The sequence below is a fragment of the Macaca fascicularis genome, chromosome 7, assembly GCF_037993035.2.
Source record: "Macaca fascicularis isolate 582-1 chromosome 7, T2T-MFA8v1.1".
Classification (NCBI taxonomy): Eukaryota; Metazoa; Chordata; class Mammalia; order Primates; family Cercopithecidae; genus Macaca; species Macaca fascicularis.
This window is the reverse complement of record NC_088381.1, coordinates 132050915-132073441: the sequence shown is the minus strand read 5'-3', so window position 1 is coordinate 132073441 and position 22527 is coordinate 132050915. Positions and strand designations below refer to the sequence as shown.

At 46.6% G+C, this 22527-nt stretch overlaps 2 protein-coding genes across 22 annotated transcripts in view; one reads left to right on the top strand and one right to left on the bottom strand.

The window, feature by feature from the left end:
• ESR2 (estrogen receptor 2) overlaps positions 1–11892 on the top strand; it is a 68940-nt gene extending 57048 nt beyond the window's left edge. Inside the window, exons 8-9 of one of the 4 annotated variants that reach the window (XM_015453888.4) lie at positions 2259–2439; positions 10094–11892. In XM_015453888.4, coding sequence (XP_015309374.2) covers positions 2259–2439; positions 10094–10187 — 275 coding nt within the window. In that variant the 3' untranslated portion in view covers positions 10188–11892. Of the gene's footprint in view, positions 1–2258; positions 2440–4082; positions 6303–10093 lie in introns of those variants that run through there. The other 3 variants (XM_065548898.2, XM_065548897.2, XM_015453887.4) reach the window with 3 other exon arrangements.
• Positions 11275–22527, bottom strand: part of SYNE2 (spectrin repeat containing nuclear envelope protein 2) — a 376210-nt gene continuing 364957 nt past the window's right edge. For 9 of the 18 annotated variants that reach the window (XM_065548888.1, XM_065548887.1, XM_005561459.4 and 6 more), the window contains 10 exons: positions 22400–22468; positions 21366–21505; positions 18936–19050; positions 18058–18260; positions 17046–17246; positions 16008–16136; positions 14328–14519; positions 13196–13282; positions 12661–12710; positions 11275–12387 (listed from right to left, as the gene is read on the bottom strand). In XM_065548888.1, the coding sequence (XP_065404960.1) occupies positions 12180–12387; positions 12661–12710; positions 13196–13282; positions 14328–14519; positions 16008–16136; positions 17046–17246; positions 18058–18260; positions 18936–19050; positions 21366–21505; positions 22400–22468 (1394 nt within the window). In that variant the 3' untranslated portion in view covers positions 11275–12179. The remainder of the gene's footprint in view (positions 12388–12660; positions 12711–13195; positions 13283–14327; positions 14520–16007; positions 16137–17045; positions 17247–18057; positions 18261–18935; positions 19051–21365; positions 21506–22399; positions 22469–22527) is intronic. The other 9 variants (XM_065548891.1, XM_005561461.3, XM_073997515.1 and 6 more) reach the window with 3 other exon arrangements.

Genomic DNA, 22527 nt, shown 5'->3' with positions numbered 1-22527 from the left:
GGTAGTTAAAAGGAAGCACTTGTTTGTGCAGCTAAGTAAGCTTGAAATAATTTTCTCTGTACTTTTGATAATTTTCTGTGTGTACCTAACACATACATTAGCATGCATATTTACCATTTCAAATATGATGGTGAGTTTGGTCAAAAAAATAAGGGTCTGGCCGGGCACAGTGGCTCACACTTGTAATCCCAGCACTTTGGGAGGCCGAGGCGGGTGGATCATGAGGTCAGGAGTTTGAGACCAGCCTGGCCAGCATGATGAAACCCCATCTCTACTAAAAATACAAAAAATTTGCCGGGCCATGGTGGCGTGCACCTGTAATCCCAGCTACTAGGGAGGCTGAGGCAGGAGAATTGCTTGAAACTGGGAGGCGAAGGTTGCAGTCAACCGAGATCCCACCACTGCACTCCAAAGCGAGACTCTGTCTCAAAAACAAACAAACATAACAAAACAAACAAAAAAAAACGGTCTGTGCCCTCAAAGCACTCATGTCCAGTCTTGCTGAGGGCAGAAGGGTGGCTGTGGAGTGTGTGTGGGGACAAGCAGACATCCAGCATGTGGGGCAATGTGGAGCCTTTGCTGGGGATAAACAGGGCACTGTCAGAGCATCAGGGGACACCTCAGACCAGACTTAGGGTGGGATGGTAGGGAGGTTGGGGGAAGCTTCCAGAAGGAATTTCATGACCATGTTGGAATCCACAGGAGGAATGGGTATAAATGAGCAAGAGAATCAGGGTAGAGAAAGAGGAAGGAGAGTTTCCAAGCAGCAAGTTGAGCATGTTCAGAGCGTCACCTTGAGGGGAACTCAAGGCGAGGTGTGGTGGGAACTGCAGATGAGAGGAGCAGGGAGGGCCCTAGTACCCCTGATAGCTGCACCAGGTGGTTTGGACTTGATCCTATTAGCTGGGAAGCCATTAAAGGAAGCCCCATGAGCAGATCTGCATTTTGGCCACTCAGAAGGGGACACACGGGGTCAAGGGTAGGGTCTTGTTTCCTCTGAAGTGGGAGGGCAAGTCATCTCTGGGGTGACAGTGGGAGGTCTGAGGATGTGGGGGGACTCTGGAAGAACCAGTGTGGAGAACAAAGTGAGCAGGAGGGTCGGAGAAGCGGCTTCAGGGCTATTGAAAAGATGAATATTTTAAATCTGCATCATCAGACATTATGGAGGTCCCTAGGGATGTGGCAAAGCACTACACTTACATAATTGTGCTTCAGTACATCTGTTGCCTTAACTGAGTTGAAATTAGTTGAATTGAGCTGGCTTAATTGAACTGAAAATGCCAATAAAAATAGAGAACAAAAACTACCAAAACAAATTCTGTGGATGCGGAGCACCAGCCATCTTCAGTTTCATGATAGCCAAGACTCAGCAGCTCCCTGGTTGATTTCACATATTTATTCTTGCTTTGAAATGGAAAGCCTGGAAGAGAAGCTAATTATTAAAGGGAATCAAGGAGTCAGGGGTCCGGGGCGGGGGGCGGGGAGGAGATTTACCTGAGCTGTTACTTTGCTGCCACTGGGATGCCACAGTGTCTCAGCCCTAGAGTTGGAGGGGAGTTAAACACAGGGCAGGGCAGGATGGGGGAGGCAGCCTACCCAGGGCATGGTTGTGGGGACCTAAGCAGATGTGTTCCTGCATGCATTGCTCAGTGAGGAACTGAGGCTCAGAGAGCTCCAGATGGTGGCTAGGAAGTAGGTCCATCTGACTCCAAATCAGTGGTCTTCCTGCCCCAGCCAGGTGCCACTCAAGTGAGAATGTAGAGGTGGCAGCAGGGGCCCTGCCATGGCTGTCCGAGGCGTGTGGTACACACAAGGAGGTGGCAGAGGAGGCTTCATCATATTGGCCATTCCTTTATTAAACTCCCTTTAGATGGGGAGCCCTCCATGGGGTAAAAGTAGAATTAATCTCGCCTTCTGACCATCTCTGTGTCTGTTGCTGCAGATGAGAAACACCATGGAATGGTTTCAGGAGACTAGATACACTTGCCATGGCAAGGCCACAATTATGGGTCTGGTGGGCACTTCAAGTGGCAATTTAGTCTGTCTGCATTAGGCCAGGCTTCTCTTCTAGCTCTGTGATGGGACTGGCTGTCAGGGAAGAGCCCCTGGGGAGGTAAGACCATGCTTATAAGGTCTTGCCACACATGCAGCTGTCAAAGCACCCAGATTACCTCGGAGCAGGCACACAGGACAGCTGAGCATACGACTTCCGCTCCTTTGCTCAGAGCAATGACTTGTGGCTTTTATTCTTTGTCCAGATATGTACCCTCTGGTCACAGCGACCCAGGATGCTGACAGCAGCCGGAAGCTGGCCCACTTGCTGAACGCCGTGACCGACGCTTTGGTCTGGGTGATCGCCAAGAGCGGCATCTCCTCCCAGCAGCAATCCATGCGCCTGGCTAACCTCCTGATGCTCCTGTCCCACGTCAGGCATGCGAGGTACGTGCTCTCAGGAGCTGCTCCGCTCGGGCGTGGGGTGGGATTATGGGCTCAACGGAGGGTGAAGTGATTTGGGAAAAGTGTCTGCAGGTTAAGGAAAATGATGCCTGAAAGTGAACGGGGGATTTGTCAATTCACACACCTGTAGCCAAAGATGGGTACAGAGTGGACACGGAAGGAATGTCATGTGGTATCTTACAAGATCTGCATGGCAGCCACTGGTGGTTCATCGGTTTTTCAGTTGCTGGGGTTTATAGCCTGTTTATGGACTCCTAAAAGGGACAGTTCCTCCCCTAACATGAACTGCCACTCTTCTTTATACCACCCAGGGCTGAGGCCCTGAGGTCATTTTTTGTGGAGAGGCTAAGACCCGCTCTCCTAGATGGCCCCTCGAGCTGGTGATATGGAGAAGTGCACAAATGCTTCCCTAAGAGTTGTTCTTTCGATGGCATCAGGAAATTAAGGATAAGACTTAAGAGAAGTGGTGGGCCCAGCAGATTTAGGAAAGAAGGGCTGTGGGTAGGGCGTTTCTCATCAGGAAATGTAATTGTGCGTGCTGATGAAGAGGGTGTGTAGTGGTGGCTACTGTTGGTACAATGATGCTCAGTGCTTGGTGTCACCCACGATGAGGGTAGCCTTGCCCTGGAGCTGGAGGAGGGGAGGGGAGGATAGAAGGTAATTAATTGGTCACTGAGGAGGCAAGTCTAAAGGCTACGCAGAAGGACAATATACACCTCAAGAATCTTAAGTGAGAGGAGATGAAGACCTCTGCCTTTCCCCTTTAATGATTACTCAGCATACAGCCATTTGCAGAACAGATCCTGTTTGTAGATTCCTTCAATGTAAATTTATCTGCTTGCTAAAATTTCTTTGTAACCCCAAAATCAATATTCGTGGTGTTTTTGAGGTCATGAACAGAGTGGCAAAAACTTTGAGTTGCCCTTCATGCACAGTCCCAGCTGAGACGGAACAAGCAGCTGCTCTCCTACTGTCAACAAGTGTCCTTTATTTGGTCTACTTAGTGCCATGGTTTTACATTTTTGAGCCTTTGGTGAGTGACTTCATTGTTGAAAATGGCCCCCTGGTGTGGGGCTGAAGAGCTGTCTAGTGTTCCTTGGTGTGAAAAAGCTGTGATGTGCCTTATGGAGAAAGTATGTGTTAAGCTTTGCTCAGGTGTGAGTTATAGTGCTGTTGGCCATGAGTTCAATGTTAATGAGTCAATAGTATTGATTACATAAGGCATCTTTAGAAGGAAACACACATAAAACAAGGTTTTGTATTGATCAGCTGATGAAGATGTGGCCAGAGGCTTGCAGGAACCTAACCCTGTATTTCCCCTAGGAGTGAGGAGTCAGTGTTCACAATGATTTTATAGAACATGATTACTGCAAATAATGAGAATCTATTGTCCTATGTGCCAGGCCATCATGGGTGTGTGGTGGGACACAGAGGCTGACAATGTCCTTGCCCTTGAGCCTAAATTATCAGGGGGAGCTGGATGCATGAGCCATGGATAAATGGGCTGGGGGAAGAGTGGAGTTAGGGGTGGGGTAGACTGACTCTGAGCAGGAATCTGGGGAAGTCTTCGGTGTTCCTGTGGCTGCCTTGGAGGAGGGAATCTCAGCACCTTTTTGTCCCCATAGTAACAAGGGCATGGAACATCTGCTCAGCATGAAGTGCAAAAACGTGGTCCCAGTGTATGACCTGCTGCTGGAGATGCTGAATGCCCACGTGCTTCGCGGGTGCAAGTCCTCCATCACGGGGTCCGCGTGCAGCCCGGCAGAGGACAGTAAAAACAAAGAGGGCTCCCAGAACCCACAATCTCAGTGACGCCTGGCCCTGAGGTGAACGGGCCCACAGAGGTCACAGGCTGAAGCGTGAACTCGTGTGTCGGGAGCCTGGGCTTCATCTTTCTGCTGTGTGGTCCATCATTTGGTGATGGCAGGCTTGGTCTTGTACCGTCCTTCCCTCGCCCTCCCCAACTCCCAGGAGTCAGGGGGAGGAAGCCATAGTTTTCCTTGTTAGCGGAGGGCACATTTGAATGCAGCGTTTCCACACTGAATGGCCTCATAGGATCTCAATGTGGTATTCTTACTTTCCATCTTCCTTCCTTCCCTTTGTGAAACATCTTAAAGGTTTTGGAATGAATGGTGGAAATCTGACTTGGAAGGGCCGTGAATCAGAGGGGAGAGGAAGTGACCTGCTTACAGGAAGTGGGCTAACCCTTCTTTTGCAGTACACACTACCCTTCCCTTTGAGAGTTGACCTTTGTATGCTTTTTTCTGGACCACTTGATTGTAAGATTGAAAACCCCCGTGACATCTGCGTACTTACCTCCCAGGCCTGTGGGGACTGATCATATCATGATGCTTATTCTGTCAAAGGCCAGAGGGACTGTAGTCAAGCTGGGATGAGTCATGTTCTCTCCCTGACCTTGCTGCCAGCTGCACAGATTTGTCCCTCTTGATTTGCATTCACAGAGCCTGCCAATAATTTGGGGTATGTGTATATGAACATGTGATCATTTTCATGGAGAACTGTGGGAGATACAAATCTCCCTGCTCCTGGAACTGCCCTTCCTTAAACCTGTTGTCCCATTGGGCCAGGATGGGTGCTGGAGAAAGGCCATGTTTGCAGGAATGGGGTTCTCTCCTGTGGGTGTGGGTGACAGCCACAGTGTTTCCCTGGGGCACTGTGGATGCAGTTTCCATCTTGTACAACCTCATAAGTAGCAGCCACAACTGCCACATCAGCTACCCCAAGTAGTCAGGGACACTTTGGGCTGTGGATGTGCATGGCGTGCTGTTTTATGGGTGGATGAGTAGCTATGCACCCCAGCGTGTCAGTTCTGGGGCCACACTGTATAGCCTTGATGAGTACACCCCTTGAACAAGACCCAGTTTGTGAACTCTCCTTAAACAGAAATATTTAGGGATAATTATTTATAGCAAGAAAAAATTCTTTTACACTTGAGAGCGCTTTTAAAAATATTTTCTTATTGGAAAATTTATATGGTGGGCTGGGTGAAAAAGAAACAGTAAAAGTATTAGTTCTTATTTCAAGTGGAACCATAAACAGGATATGAAGAAGGGCACCTCTGAAATGTCAAAAACACAGTGAATGTGCAAAATGAGTAACAGCATACTTTGAAAGTGAGCAATTAAATAATCATGTTTCATTATTGCAGTAATGTTTTAAACAATTACCTTGTGATATTAAATATATATTTTTAAAAAATATGTTCACTTTGGCTAGCACATCCTGTATTTACTAAGTCATTAGGAAGATTACATTCAGTGTTACCAAGACTGGTTTTTGCTAGTAAGACTTTGAATAATCTGTAATTTTGATATTGGTGCAATTTTACTAAAAGTTGAGCTTAGCTGTTTCAGAAACGCTTGGACAAGTACCTAGAGAACACACTGATGTCTGCGTTCTGAGGCAGTTTGAAGTTATTCTTAGTGACTCAGTGTTAAAGCCTTAGTAAGATTTAGTACAGGCAGGATAAGCTTGGTTTCATAGGAACCAGGGAACCAGTGTTAGTGTCAGCTTCTTTCCTCCTGATCAGCCTAGAATGCCCCACTCCCAATAGAGGGGTTTGGAAGCTGGAGAGTAGGAAGTAAGAGGCAAAGAAGGCAGCCTTCAACAACTCATTATGTGCCAGTGAAATTCTATTAAATGTATTTTTAAAAGAGATTACCAGGTAACAAAAACATAAAAAACCAAAACAAGGCCAGATGCGGTGGCTCACGCCTGTAATCCCAGCACTTTGGGAGGTTGAGGCGGGTGAACCACTTGAGCCCAGGAGTTTGACTCCAGACTGGGCAACATGGAGAAACCCTGTCCTACGAAAAATACAAAAATTAGCCAGGTGTGGTGGTGCAGGCCTGTAGTTCCAGCTACCTGGGAGGCTGAGGTGGGAGGATCACCTGAACCTGGGGGGATCAAGGCTGTAGTGAGCCGAGATCATACCATCGTACTCCAGCCTGGGTGACAGAGAAGACCCTGTCTCAAAAAAAAAAAAAAATTAACGTGGAATATATATATATATATATATATATATATATATATTTTTTTTTTTTTTTGAGAGTAGATCTTAAGACAGATGTGTTCACTTCTACTCCTGGGAGCGAACTGCCAATGGCAATCCCTTTAGAGCCTCGAGTGGGCAGTATCAGGAGCGCCGCACAGTGAGTTTCCAGCTGAGCTATTCTCACCAAATCTCCCTCTGTTCTCACGGCACCCCTGTCAGGCCTGTCTCATAGTCACTGCCCACCACGACTGACTACAAAAGATTTGACCCTAAAATAGTCTTGAAGGGATTTTTCTAAAAAAATTAAGGTGGGAACATGAGACAAAGCTGTCAGCCTAGTAACAAATCTGAGGACTCTTAACTGCATTAAAAATAAAACAGTGCAAAATCGATGGGAGCTGTGCAGTGCGAGTCTTGATCTGGAACACTTCCCCTGCTAACTCAGCTGGAAGGGCAACTATTTTAGATTTCAGTAAGGAAGAAACATCAGTTACCAATACTTGGCAGAGCCACATTATATATCCATATATATTTATACATGTAAGTGGAGTTGAAGCAATTCTAGAATTTTCTAGCATGTGAAAACAGGGTTTGGTTCTTATGACATCTACTAAGGGACTTTACAAATTCAAAGTGAACCTTCTGTTTATAGGCCTATTTTGAAACAAAGTATCTTCATTTAATAAGATTTGACACTGTTTATTATTATTTTTTTTTTGAGACAGGGTCTGACTCCTGTTGCCTAGGCTAGAGTGCAGTGCAGTGGCGCCATCATGGCTCACTGCAGCCTTGACCTCCTGGGCTCAAGCGATCCTCCCACTCAGCGCCCCATCCCACCCCATTCCCACCCTTGCTGAGTAACCAGGACTACAGGTGCACAACACCACGCCTGGCTAATTCTTTTAGTATTTGTAGAGATGGGGTTTTACTATGCTCCCCAGGCTGGTCCTGAACTCCTGGGCTCCAGTGATCTGCCTGCCAAGGCCTCCCAAAGTGCTGAGCTTACAGGCGTGAGCCACTGTGCCCAGCCCCGCCACATTTTTTTTCAGTTGCTGAAAACCTTTTAAAAAGATGAAAACACATTATTTAGTACCTAAAGATAATATTTGTGCCAGACACAGTTCTCAATGCCTCAGATATTCATATTTAATCCTTATTATAATAACTGCTATTGTCCTGATTTTCTGGTTGTGGAACTAGACAGGGTCTAAGCAAACTCGCTCAAGGTCACATGGGGAGGTGATAAGAGCTGAATGCAGGCAGTCCAAGTCCAGTGCTGACAGTGACCATGCACTTCAACCAGTTTAAAAATCTAAAGACAAATATTTTAAAACTGCAGAATCTCTCTGTCAGGTGCAACATGACATGCATGGCTGCTGTGATTTAAATGGGGCCCCCTTGTAATACCCCCTTACCTCCCACCACAATGTCCAGAACACCCCTACAGACACAGTAAGTCTGTAAACCTCTCACATAAAAGTTTAACTCCACCTTTCATATCTGTGTAAATTAAAGCCCAAGGGGGCAAATTCACCTATTCGAGGTTGTAAAACTACCCATATTCGAGGTTGTAAAACTACCCATGGCAAAGCTTGGACTGGCATGCAAGTCTTCTGCTTGCCCAGCGGGCCAGTACTGCTCCTGCCCCCGGACTTGCTTCTGTGAGAATCTGCTTTGTGAGCTGAGTCGCAGCAGAATGGAGGGGTGGTAAACTTAGGGTTGTCTTCTGCTGTACCTTTAGATCCCGTCTCCTCAGCTTAGGTGGGTCTGCATGAACCTTTACAGAACAGCAATGACAGATGGAAAAATAAGATGCATTCTATTATTCCCATCGTCCCATCCCAGGTTCGTGAGCTAGTGGGTACTGCGATCTGTGACTGCTTTCCCCAAACACATGGAACATGTTCCTTGGAAGTGTACTCGTGTAAAACTCACACCTTTTAGGCACTGATGCTTCCCTGTGGTGTGATATAGTATCATAGTGTGAAAACACGTGCCACTTCTTTTATAGCTCTCAAACTTGCTGGAATTTTGGCTCCAGTGGCGGCTCCTAAGATGCGCATTGTCTGTGATGTGTGACTGTAGTGCCATTTCTGTTGCTTTGGGTCAAGGATTTTTTTTGTTTGTTTTGTTTTTGTTTTTTTTTTTGAGACGGAGTTTCGCTCTGTCCCCCAGGCTGGAGTGCAGTGGCACGATCTCAGCTCACTGCAAGCTCCGCCTCCCGGGTTTATGCCATTCTCCTGCCTCAGCCTCCTGAGTAGCTGTGACTATAGGCGCCCGCCACCACGCCTGGCTAATTTTTTGTATTTTTTTTAGTAGAGACGGGGTTTCACCGTGGTCTTGATCTCCTGACCTTGTGATCTGCCCGCCTCGGCCTTCCAAAGTGCTGGGATTACAGGTGTGAGCCACTGCGCCCGGCCTTTTTTTTTTTTTTTTTTTTTTAATTCCAGGGATCCTATTCACTTGTAGGACCAGCCACTGGTAACTGGTAGTGGGTTTCCTCTATGGGAAGCACATAAGGAGTGGCGATGCCAGCTGCGAACAGTTCCCGTTGACTGTACAATGGATGTTTTTGCCGTTGTTTCCTCTGTTGGGTGTCTCAATGCCTTAACTGTGGGTCCTATGCCTTTTATCAGTGTGTACCTCAGAGCCTGTTGGTTGGCTATCATTTGCCATTTTCTCAGACGAATGCTTTGTACCATTACACTAATTTGTTGATTTCATTTGCAGGCTTTACATTTGGGCCTTGTAGAAATGAATGTTTGCTGCTATGTGAAAGCAGATTGTGAGACCTGCTTTCCCTTCCCCCAGGGAGTGTTTTCCTTACTGTGTCCCTTTAATGTCTGTGGCACTGTCGCAGAGAGTTTAACATGATATAAATAAAGTGTTTCATTATTTTGGCTTTAAAAATGTATTTGTTGGGGGCTGAGTGTGAGAACTTACAGTAATTAGGCTAAGTAGTGTCTACATTCTATTCTGAATTCTAGTATTTTGGGGTTAGAGAGTCCTTTGAGAATTTGATGAAAACCAGGGCTAGTTTTCCTGGGAAAGGGCATCTGAACACAAATGGTTGAGTACGATTTCAGAAGAGTGAAGAAGCTCTGCTTTAATGTATGGCTTCTTAAAAAGAACAATCTCATGTTTAGTCAGCTCATCTCACACCTGTGATTGATTTATGACCACAGGTCCCGTGTACACAAGTAAAATGGGGCCCACACAAGTCCTGGTATCTAGTGCATCAATTATTTGGATAGATTTTCTGTAATCATTCTTTCTGAGTTTGATTAGAATTATATCCTTTAGAGATGGGGAGAAAAGCAATTCATTCATTTGAAGTTATCTTAGTGCCAAGAGTCATATGAAAATGTCCCTTGCATGTGGGCAATGAAAGATTTGCAGACGATATAAAACCCAGACTACCTCATAAAAGAGTTTTGGGAATACACTGAGCTCTGAGTGAAAGAAGCTACAGTGGCCTCCCTGGAGATGGGGGGGCAAACCAGATTAAAGGCCTTCATCCTGAGGAAGAGACGAAAATTGATATGCACAGTATTAGGCCTTGAAATGCAGACCACACTTCCTTTCACTGCAACTTTGACTTGTCCCACATCTCTACTTAAGGGCAGAAAAGGCCTCTCACTCACTCACCTCATTTGGAATGGAAGACGGAGATACTCTTTTGCCTGAAGCAACGGATGGATCTGTGACCTTCTAATCAACTCGGTGGCCTAAAGAAAAATCTTGGGTAACATTTTCACTTCAGTTTCCCTCTGGGATCATTGTAATCCATGAAAATAATTTTAAAGAGTTAAACTACTTTGAAGTTAGTTATGTGGTTAAAAACCACCTTCCTTTCTGTATCAATCCAACAATTTGGTAACTTTAAACACTGAAGGTAAAGTGAAGACAGATTCTCTTCAGATGGTCTCCCTAACTAACTGCCCAGGCCTTGCGGATGTCTCACTCATGAGGGGCACCAATGTGGAAAGTTGAGGCTTCAGCTACTGATGAGCTTCACTGCTTTCCCCTGAGGTTTGTGCTTTGCAGAGAAGGGGAGGAGGGTACTGGGATTGTGTGGTCAGCTGTGTCTGCCAACAGATGCAGGTTAGGAACTAGGAACTGTGTTCAGTATCTTCCAATCAAGAAAGGGGAAATGCTGATGCCTATCCTCTTTGTTTAGTTAGAAAGTAAAATGTTACTGGACTTAAATGGACAACAAGGGGCTTTGCCTGTTAATTTACCATGGAGCAGGCTGGGAATCCAAGCACGGTGGCTCACATTTTGGGAGGCTAAGGTGGGCAGATCACTTGAGGTCAGGAGTTTGAAACCAGCCTGGCCAACATGGCAAAACCCCGTCTCTATTAAAAATACAAAAATTAGCCAGGCATGGTGGGGTGTGCTTGTAATCCCAGCTACTCAGGAGGCTGAGGCATGAGAATGGCTTGAACCTGGGAGGTGAAGGTTGCAGTGAGCCAAGATTGGGCCATTGCACTCCAGCCTGGGTGACAGAGTGAAACACTGTCAAAAAAAAAAAAAAAGAAACTGGGTATAAGATCCCTCCCTTCGTGTCCACCTCTCATGCCATGTTGCCTTTGCCATTCCCTACAGCATCTGAAGGTCACACACTGAGAATTTACACATACACAAGGGTCCAGAGCTAAAAGTTAATTCTGTAAAAGTTAAATAAGACTTACTAGTTTAGAATAAAAGGTCCTCCCCAATATTTTAAAAATAATTTTTGTTCTTTGGAAGATTAAGCATACCTTTGAACTGCTTTGTTATAGAATTCAGTACAACAGAAGTCTGGCTAATTTTGTTTTTTAATGAGAAACATCTGAGTTGTACATATCACAAACAGCTTCAAGTTTCCGTACCAACCCCCACCCCCTCAACCCGAACCCCTGCCGTGGCCAAACGGTTAAAACCCAAAGCATCACTTTGGATGTGAAAAAGTCTTAGAAAATTTAACTTACAAAAACATCTCTATCAAGTCGGTAGTTTGGCATTTACTGTACATTAGTCAAAAGCTCCAGCTAAAATCTGATTTTTTAAAAAAATCGAAGTTTACATTATTCATACAGATTGGGCATTGTTAAAAAATATGCACAAATAACCACATCCATGCAATATAATTTCTTAAAAAATTTAAAGCAATATAAAAGAGCAGAGCTAGGTACTGAACAGAACATTTTGGTGTATAACTGGTAGCTCAAAATTGCCAGCTGATTGGAGTAAAACTGATTCTAAACATATTAAATGTGATTGTTTCCATCAGCTAAGGGTGCCTACGAGTTTCTGAACCATTTCTAGGGTGGAATGTGCTCGCTCGCTTCTATAATATACGTGAGGGACACCACTGCTCATTGACCATACCTACATTATAATAATGCTGTTTTACAAATAAACCAGAATTCACAAAGTGCTTGGCTCTTCAGGAAATTGACATTTCCAGAGATCCCTAAACCAATCAACTAGTTTTGCCAAAATACCCGGGGCAACTGCCGCACAGGTTCCCTGCCCCTGGGGAGGAACACAATTTGAAAGCTGCCCTGGGCTTTCAGAGAGCGTGCCGGGCAAGCCCAGAAGAAGGTGTCTGCATAGGTCCCCGGACCTTGCCAACACTAAGTCACTCAGATTGGTCTGGGGCCACGTGCTGGGCACCCTTAGCAATCAGGCAGGTGGTGTGGCCTGTGGCCAACTACGTCCTTTATGTCGGGGGTGGCCCGTTGGTGTACCTCAGCATGGGGTAAAAAGACCGGGCAAAGTTGTTTGCCTGAGTGCAGCTGTAGTCTTCTTCGGAGGAGGGCAGAAGGCAGGCCAGGAGCAGCAGCAGCAGGAGCAGCAGCTGCAGGGGCAGGGCTGCCCGGATCACCCTCGAGAGGAAGGAGCGCTGCGGCCGTGTGCTGCCGGGGACCCTGCCAACAGAGGAGGTTGAGAGCCAATTGGGAGGCTCCACAGGCACGACCCACTCTAGTACCTGACCCCCCGCTTATGTAAGTAAGAAATCCAAGACCTGAGATTTAAATGGGGCCAACGGTTGGGGTTCAGTTTCAGAGGAGAAGACCAGCCCTTTCCAGACAAAACAAAACCAGATTTTTGCAAGGACCTTGATAGTGGCATTGGCAAGACTGAGGCAGTGGGAGTGTGGAGCAGGGGAAAGGACTGCTGTCACGGTAAAGCCCTGTTACCTGCTCTCTGTCTCCTCCTCGCCTTCTGTAGTTCTCGCTGCTCTCAACTGCTGGGTAAAGAAACTCCAGTTAGTAAGTTGAAGACAGTTTAGTCCTATCAATGATAAAACAAAAAAATCCTCCCTTAAATTATATACCACCTTTATGTTGTGTTATAGCCAAACTTTGGAGACTAGAGTAATATTAAATGTCACCTGAGGTAGGAAATAATTCAGTTCATCTACTCAAGAGTTTCAGGGTCAAGTTTGTTGATCTGTTTTTAATGGCAAAATCAGGAAAACCCTTTAGCAACACTAAGAGCTCTCGTTCACAACCTACGGTGCTCCCAAAGAAGAGTGACTAGAAGGCAGACTTTAAGTTCTTAAAAAGAGTATTTTAATTAAAAAAAAAATTGGAGTAAGCCTCTCTATGGGTCAGCAGAGACCTGTGCTGTCCTGAAATGGCTAATGGGCTCTTGGAATCCAAAGTGTCCCTCAACTCAGTGACTTTTAAAAATAGCCAGTGAGGTTCTCACAGAAGGAAAGGGGCTGCTTACCTTTGCTCGGGGAGCTGGCACAGATGCTGTGGGAAGCTGGTCCCCTGAGTCTACCTCATCGAAGCTGGGCAGGGGTGGGGTTGGGTTCTGAAATTAGGACCCCAAAGGTTGAGTACAGAAATGTGTTTCACGCAGATTCTTCATGATACAGCTCACCCTCCCCCAGCTTAAATCAAACTTTTTTGTTTGTTTTAGACAGTTTCACTGTGTCACCCAGGCTGGAGTGCACTGGCACAATCACAGGTCACTGCAGCTTTGACCTCCCAAACTCAATCCTTCCACCTCAGCCTCCTGAGTAGCTGGAATTATAGGCATGCACCACCGCAACTGGTTTTGTATTTTCTTTGCAGAGATGGGGTTTCACCATGTTGCCCAGGCTGGTCTCAAACTCCTGGACTTAAGTGATCCACCTGCCTTGGCCTCCCAAAGTGCTGGGATTATAGGCATGAGCCACTGTGCCCAGTCTTAAATCTTTCCTGAAGGGGCTCTTCTATTGCTCTCACTCCCAACAACAACAGACAAAAAGGAATGTAAACAAGGAAAAGTCAACCCATATTAAAAACCAACCCATAGCACAGAGCTGGGGAGACTGAGTTTAGCAGCAGCAGTTCGAGTTGATGGTGAGCTCATCACAGGTCAGTGATGAGATCATGTGGCCACCAAGAGAGTCTAGGCTGCTTAGGAGAAAATAGACCTGCCCTAAGTCTGGTGAGGCCACAGTCTGGGCATTCCCTTTGTTTTGAGTTGGATCCCACTTTAAAGTAGGCCAGGTGCGGTGGCTCATGCCTGTAATGCCAGAACTTTGGATTCCTTGAGGTCAGGAGTTCAAGACCAGCCTGGGCAGCATGGCAAGAACCCTTCTCTACAAAAAATACAAAAATTAGTCAATTCCTTTAAAAAAAAATTTAAAAAATTGTCACCCCCTACCCCCTTTTAAAAATGACAAAACAGATTCAAAGAGCACATATAGCTCTTTAAGTCTGCACAGCTAGAAAAGGGCACGACATGAGGCCCTGCTCGGACCACCTGGCCCTTGCTTCTGGCCTCTGTCTTAGAGCATGGCTGCAACACTGCTGTCCTGTTTGCATGTAATATGGTAATCTTTACATTTAAAAGCTACAAGTAGACTCACCTGGGTTCCCTGCAAGGACATTAAATCTTGGGACACTTGCTCTCGTAACTGTTTGAGTTTCTTCTCAATAACATGCACCTTTTCTTCAGCTTCAATGTAGTCTTCTCCATGTCCCTTAATGAGAAGGCTGTTTGAAGTCTCCTGCAGCAAGTCCACTTGAGGCTGACGTTCTACCAGCTCCTTTTCCAGTTGCTGAAAACAGAAAAAGTGTGTGAAACACTGACTTGTCCAAAGGGAAGCGAGTGTGGACACAGGAGGTTTTTCTCAGTACCAGAAAAGTTCCAGACTCAATGATGGGTAGTACTCAACTCCAGAACCTTCTGTTGCTCGTATCTGCCTGTGTCCTCCAGCCCAGCACTATTTAGATAGCAAGTGGATTATACCCTGCCCCTATTTTTAATTTCTTTTCACTCTGAAGGCAATTGTGATGCTGGAGAAATTAGAGGAAAGAAGTGAGGCAAGTGGTGTGGCAAGACCAGGTCCCTCATCCACCACGGAAGGAAGTAAAGGGAAACTCTGAAGTCAATCACGCGAGAAACAGCAGCATAACCATAGAGGTTCACACCAGGCAAACGGGCTTTAATTGTTAAGGGTGGTTATCTTGCTTGCAATATGGCCACTAGACACATGTGGCTATTCATTTATTTCTTTCTTTTAGATGAAGTCTCACTCTGTTACCCAGGCTGGAGTGCAGTGTCACGATCTGGGCTCGCTGCAACCTCCGCCTCCTGGGTTCAAGCGATTCTCATGCCTCAGCCTCGCAAGTAGCTGGGATTACGGGCGCCTGCCACCATGCCCAGCTATTTTTTTTTTGTATTTTAATTTTATTTTGTATTTTTAGTAGAGAGAGGGTTTCACCATGCTGACCAGGCTGGTCTTGAGCTCCTGACCTGAAGCAATCTGCCCGTCTCAGGCTCCCAAAGTGCTGGGAGCCACCGTGCCTAGCCTACATGTGGCTATTTAAATTAACTAAAATCAAAAATTCAGTTTCAGTCACAATAGCCACATTTCAGGTGCTTTAAGCCACATGAGGTTACTAGACAGTGCAGATGCAGGTCATCTCTATCACTTCAGAAAGTTCTACTGGACGCCACTGCTCTAGAGACTGGGGCTTTGCAAACATTTTAGGAAAACTATATTTTTAAACAATGGCTAGCACTCTGATTATAATATTTAAACCACATACAGATTTATGGATGAAAATGTCACCTTGAGCACCAGTGAGAATAGAGAAATCCCATCTTGGTGTGTTAGTGACAAATGCATGAGGACATGACTCTCCTCCAAGAAGAACCATTTTTCCATAGTGGATACAGAAAACCCACCCAGCTCATCGCAGGTGTGGCGCAAATGAGCACCGTATTTCTCCCCAGTGAGCAGGATTCACAAGAGAAAAAGACTTCCACTCAAATGGCCTTAAGTTTCTCAGGATATCGAGAGCACCTATGTCCTCAGTTCTGTGGACTGTGGCTCTCCATTCCTGCAAGTCATTTGGCTTCAGAACGATAAAGGGCTGCTCGGTAAACACCAATTGGAGGAATACTAGGGCTGAACTCGTGCATTACAGGCAAACACCACTGGCACAGTTCCTGAAATACTAGGCGAGGCTACCTGAGTGTGCGGCCTCTCTGGGGATGACAGAGGCTGGTGGCAATACAGAGCTCCTGGGAGGAAACTTACCATTAGTTCCCTCCGACACTCCAGGAGAGCCTGGGGGTCGGCCTTCGGATTGGTGACATGAGCCTTCTGCCTCCGGTTCTCGGCACTCGCTAACCACAGCAGCAGATTTTGACTCAACTGGTGGAAGTCCTTAAAAAACAGCACACATCAGAGCGCTGCCATGTCTTAGAGTCCTAGAAGAGGGCATGCTAGGAACATGGCTTGCTGCTTCCAATCTATCTCAGTCATTTGCTTTTCTGGCCTTACCCAGTGAATACAAGGGCCAGCTTTAAACTAAATGCCAGGGCCCCAGAATGAGGCAGAGGAAAGAAGGCAGGCGCTCGGCACAGTGCCAGGAGGTAGCGAATGAAAATGCCACTATGAAGGTGGGGCTTCAGGATGCCCAGCTGATTTTACAGATGAAGGCCACACGCATTCCTCAGCCAATCTGCTGGGGTCCAGTGGTGGAGGGAAACAATCCAACAGGACAGGCTGGGGTGTGCTCACGTTCCCTGAGACACGGCCAGAGCTAGGCAGTGGTGCAGAGCTCACACCCGCTGTGCATTTACTGTGTCAGGTGCTGGGCTAGGATTACACACACTGCCTCATTTACTCCTAAAAAAGAACCTTAGGAGGTGGACACGGAATGATTCCCATTTTCAGATAAGAACACTGAGGTCTAGGAGGTTCAATGCTTTGCGCAAAGTCACATAGCTATTAAGCAATAACTGCTCCTCTGCTTCAAGGCCAGGTCTCTTAATCACCCTGGCAAAAGGACACGAGGAGCTGTGGGGTAGCACCTCTAACCCACAGGTCACTTGCAGGAACCCTGACTCCAGGAGTGGCTCTGGGCCTGGGCAACAGCGAAGAGACCTGGGACAGGGAGTGGGTCTCTGAGATGGCCGGTGAGCCTCTGTGGAAACAAATGGTAAAGCGCATGTTTCCTGACACAAGCCACATTTGGCTGCACCGAAGCAGCCTGACCATGATAAAAATATCTGCTGCTCCCACCACGTGGGCCTGGGCGCCTCTGGGAGGCTGGGTGCTGAGTCAGCGTACCTGGCACTGCATGAGCGACTGTCGTAAGCCCCCTCTCCAGCTGTCCACTGCGCCCTGTGCCGCTTCCCAGAGCAGGCTCAGCTGGCGGAGTCTACTTTGGAGCTCTGTGGATTCGGGGCTCTCGGTTTGCAGAAATTCCTTGCTGCTCACGTTGACAGAGACCACTAATGCCTTGTAGGTGTCAAAGGCTTTCAATATCTCCTACCACAGGGAGAAAAGATGAGGTTAGGAGCTCTGAAAGTAGGGAGGAGGGGCTCATTTTGAACCTCAGTAGGGTACAAATTTTCCACACAGTCTCCCAAGCTGCGGCCGCAGAAATGAGAGTGACCTCGCCTGTGACTGGCTGGGAAGTATCCGGGGAGGGAGCTGCCTTAAGGTCCATGAACTTGGCCAACAGGGCCCCAAAGCACAGGCCTGCTGGAGGGAGGAGACCCTGCTGACCTCTACAGGCCCTGCTCTGCAACTGGCTAATGTTTCTGGACCAGACTAAAGGTCTTTCAGATAAAGTATATGTGGTTATCCTGCATTTGCTCCTAGATATCCCAGAAATATTAATTCCTAATATATTAACACCCATAGCAAAATAAAAGTACAAATATGAGGGTATCTGGATCCCCCAAAATCCCTGCCCTGGGTCTCAGGAGCTCAGGCTAATGCTCAGGGCACCCTTAAAGCACAGGGCTCAAACTGTCCCTTTGTAGCTCCCTGGGCTAGTTCCAGTGGGGTCAGGACTTATGTAGGTGACACATTCTAACTGCATAAAAGGGTAATGAGATCAGGCCATGGGATTCATCCGCAGATGAGCTGGTCCTTTCCCAAGCCCTTTCAAGGAAGGTTCCGCCACTAGTCCTTCCTTGCCACCTATGGAACTGAAATGGAAGAGAGTGACCTCTACATACACCCTCTGCAAGCTGCGCCTATGCCACTAATACACGTGATCTGTTCGTCCAGCATAGCAATGCATTCACATGCACACTCTGAATCACTCTTCCCCGCCACACCTCTAACTCACCTGCAGTCTCTTCACACTCAGTTCTATTTCCTGGATATCAGAGGGAGGCTTTGCCATCTTTAACATTTCCAGCTCTGCTTCAGTTTTTTTCAGCCAAGTGGTGATGGTGCTGATATCAGAGTTCAGCTGTTGCAAATTTTGTTTTATTTTGAGTTTATTGTGAAGCTCTTGTGCTTGAATCAGCGCCCATCTGTCAAAGGCACCTGGAATTAAAAAATCGCCAATTAAAAAAAGCAACAATGCAACAGATTTCTCTGCCTCCAGCTAATTAGGGGTCAGGGTGATTTAAAAAAAAAAATGTAGGGGATTCCCCTGACAGAAGGGTCAGCTTTTGGGAGTTCTCTCTTCTCCTGGAATGTGGACTAGCACATGATCTGAGGCCTACACTCCCAGAGGCTGGAATGAAGTGGAGGTCTATGTGCTACAGTTTCACGCTCAACAGGTCAGTTCATGCTGAATCTTTTCAGTTTTCTCCTTTGGTCCACAAATGACCAGGTCGATGCTGTCAGCTTTAGATTTAGTTGAGTAATTACTTTTATAATTACTGGGCTGGTCGAATGAAGAGACACTTGAGACAACACTGTTCATCATCCTCACGTCTGATCTTTACATAGAAGTGTAGAAGGTGAAAAGCTGCACTTCCTCCGGAGGCTTATTTTACCAGTATTTAAAGAATACTTTTCAAATTACACTGAACAGCCTAGGAATGTGTTCATAAATGCCAATCGCTGATTTAAAAATAACATTGGCTGTTGTAGGGTAAGTCCCCCAGTTTTGGCAAATCATATAGTTGGTTAATATCTAATGAATGTTCTGTTAAGCAAGGACCTAAATACCATACTCTGGCTCTCTGGACAACTGCCAGGTATAGGCAGTACCTGACTGCTGCCCTGTGACACCGGCCAGTCTCCCGTCTTCCTGCTGTGGACTGCCATTCAAGACTCGCGGGCCTTCTTTGCCACCATCCGTGCCTGGCGGTAATAGCAGCTTTCCCTAGAATGAGCCAGTTTTTAAGTTACCATCTGTAGATATTAAGAATATCTGAAGAACAACTAGATTCATACTAACAGTGAAGAAATGAGATGGGCCCCCTTTCCTTTGACGGTGTCTTGCTAGGAATACAGTGGTGCTTTAGTGCCTAGGTAGCATTTATACGCTGGCAAAGCTAATGGCAGAAATAAAGCCTCAGCTAAGGCCCAGGGAGAGGGAAGCAGATGAGATGTCAGTGATGGGAAGAAAATGGCCTGTTTTAATTGGCATGCTTCCAATCACCCCTCAAATGAACCATGCAAAACAAATGAGAACAATGTGTTGAGCTTACCAGACTGTTACTGTGTTAGCACTTTTACATTTTCACAGTGTTTTACAGAATTTTAGTTATCCCTGTCACTCTGTAGAGGTGGCTGGCATCATTATCACTGAGAATCAGAAATGCGCCGGGCGCGGTGGCTCAAGCCTGTAATCCCAGCACTTTGGGAGCCCGAGACGGGCGGATCACGAGGTCAGGAGATCGAGACCATCCTGGGTAACACAGTGAAACCCCGTCTCTACTAAAAATACAAAAAAAACTTAGCCGGGCGAGGTGGCGGGCGCCTGTAGTCCCAGCTACTCGGGAGGCTGAGGCAGGAGAATGGCGTGAACCCGGGAGGCGGAGCTTGCAGTGAGCTGAGATCCGGCCACTGCACTCCAGCCTGGGTGACAGAGCGAGACTCCGTCTCAAAAAAAAAAAAAAAAAAAAAAAAGAAATGCACACAGGATGAATCTGCCTCGCAGGGGCATTCGTTACCAAGTGTTTATCTTTCACTACACATACTGACTTTTCTGTTATCACACAGCCGATTGGGCTGTTATCTCGAGCCTCTCCAAAAATAAATGTATCTCTTTTTAGAAAAGCCCTGCTTTCTTTGGATTGTGTCTGTATGGCCTATTTGTGCAGAATGAAAATAATTAAAAAAACCTTCAGATTTGTGATGATACATCTGGCTTCAGACACAACAAAAGGGTTGAGCTTTCGAAACCGGCCAGGTGAGGAACAGGCGTAATCACAGGAAGGGATGGCCAAGCCACATGAACCACGGATGTAAAGCAGAGGTCAGGGACTGCGGTCCTTCCCCCGTCTTATTATTCTTTTTAGAAATGACACCTGCCTGTTAAGCAAGAGGAAGTGTTTCTGAATTGGACACAAACAGCCCATTATCAACTGACTTGGATTTGACCATGCAAAGGCAGAGTCTTCTCCAATGATGTAACAACATTCTCTCCTTAATTTCTCTCGCTGCTGCCCTAGGCTGCCCCTCCCAGGAGCTGTCTAGCCAAAGCATGCCAAGAACTCAAGTCAGCTGAGGAAAATGTAAATAAGAAGAAACAGCCACTGCTATAAACAATAAACCAATTCAGGAGTAATAATCATGACCATTACTTCTGAGGACCTTTTTTTTACCTTTACACACAATAATCTTAACAACAATTAGGTGAAATAGCTTTAGCCTCCGTTGAGAAAGGCTTTCAGAGGCAAGGCAAAGTGTCTCAGGTACAATGGCAATGGATTGGCGGGGCTAGGAATCAAATCCGTGTCCACTGCAGCACACCATCAAATCTGAATATGAAGTTATGATTTTTTGGAATAGGATGTATGGTCAAAAGGTTAACATAACAAAGGCTTGAAGGCCGGATGCACTGGCCCATGCCTGTAATCCCAGCACTTTGGGAGGCTGAGGCAGGTGGATCACTTGAGGTCACGAGTTCGAGACCAGCCTGGCCAACATGGTGAAATTCCATCTCTACTAAAAATACAAAAATTAGCCAGGCATGGTGGTGCACACCTGTAAGCCCAGCTACTTGGGAGGCTGAGGCAGGAAAATCTCTTGAACCCAGGAGGCAGAGGTTGCAGTGAGCCAAGATAGTGCCAGTGCATTCCAGCCTGGGTGACAGAATGAGACTCTGTCTCAACAAAAACAAAAACAAACAAACAAACAAAACAGACAACAAAAAGACAAAGCCTTGAGAGCTCAGGAGAGGTCAGGAAAGCCAGCACCTTGCTTGCTCACTATTTGCACAGACACCTGACTCGACAGTAATAATGACTGTTACACCACACCAACATACACGAAGATGGTTTTTGGCCAGAAACCTCTCTCTAAATCTAATCGGTTTTGCCAGGGTTCTAACGAAGTATGGACAGCTCGACATAAGAAAACCAACTCAAAATATGCCTGGGGAGTGAACACATGCAGTTTACACCAAAATCTCTCTTGAAAATGTAACTATGACTCACACGTAGCTGTACTCCCAGTGGAGCTAAGACTTACATAGGGTGGTTTATAAGGGGTGCTGGATGCGGGGGGAACAGGTGGAACATTCCTGTCACCTTCCATTTGCTTGTAGTGATGCTCGGGACAGGAAGGGCTGTCAGGAACATGCCATGAGTGGCCATCCGAAATGGATTTACCTGAAACAAAAGACAGCAAGCGATAGTCCATTCTCTCCAACCGAACAGGTCACAGGTGACATGGCATCAGGTTACAGTATGAAAATGAGTTCTGCAGCTTTCCTTGCAAAGCATGCATGTTTGCAAAATGTCAGTATGTCCCAGAAGAGAATGAGATGAGAGTCATGCAACTCAGCAACATTGTGCCTTCACTAGATGGGTACACAATGGAGCACGACCAACATGATTTGCTGTGGGATGAGTGGCGTTTTGGAGCCAGGGTCTCGCGTGGTAGGGACATTGAGCAGCAAGGTCGGGTCTGGGAACCGAGAGGGCAGAAGGCCTCTCAGGAGTGAGGGGAAGAGTGAATGTCAAGATGGACTTGGGAACCAAAAGGCTCCTCAGGGCTCTCCCTGACCCACCATGGCAGATGGGGATGGGGCTAAGGATGAAGATTAGAGCTGCAAATCAAGGAAAGGAAGGTTTTATTCCTCCTGTGGCAAATCATCAGCACCTTTACCCCCCCACCCCCAACCCACCCCTTTCCACCAGGGGATCCCAGTAAAGCAAGGAAACAGTTCCAAACCAAGCCACCATGAAGAAAGCTTGGCCCATGCCAAAGGACTTCAGTTAGATGGAGAAAAAAATCATCAAAAAAGGCACCACGAAAAATTCCCTCTCCATAGGCCTGAAGGGAGGAGAGGGCTGGCATCGAGACGGCTCTGGCTTGGATGGGGTTTTGTAAGGAGCACGCAGTTATGGGTGAGTATGGCAGTGTAAATACACCATGACACAAGGACCAAGGTGCATGGTGTCCACAGAAGGCAGAGGCAGACACGACATGGGAGCGAGGTTGAGGATGCAGTGTGCCCACAGGATGCTGCCATGTTGAGACATGCATGGGCGGGGGCCTACCAGAAGACGCTTTCAAAGTTTTTGTGGTCATTTTAAGATATGCCTCAGGATTTTCAGGGATTTCTACATCTGAAAAAGAACAATGTCATTTGCCTCACTGGAGGTGCCTGAAGATTAATGCCCAAGTA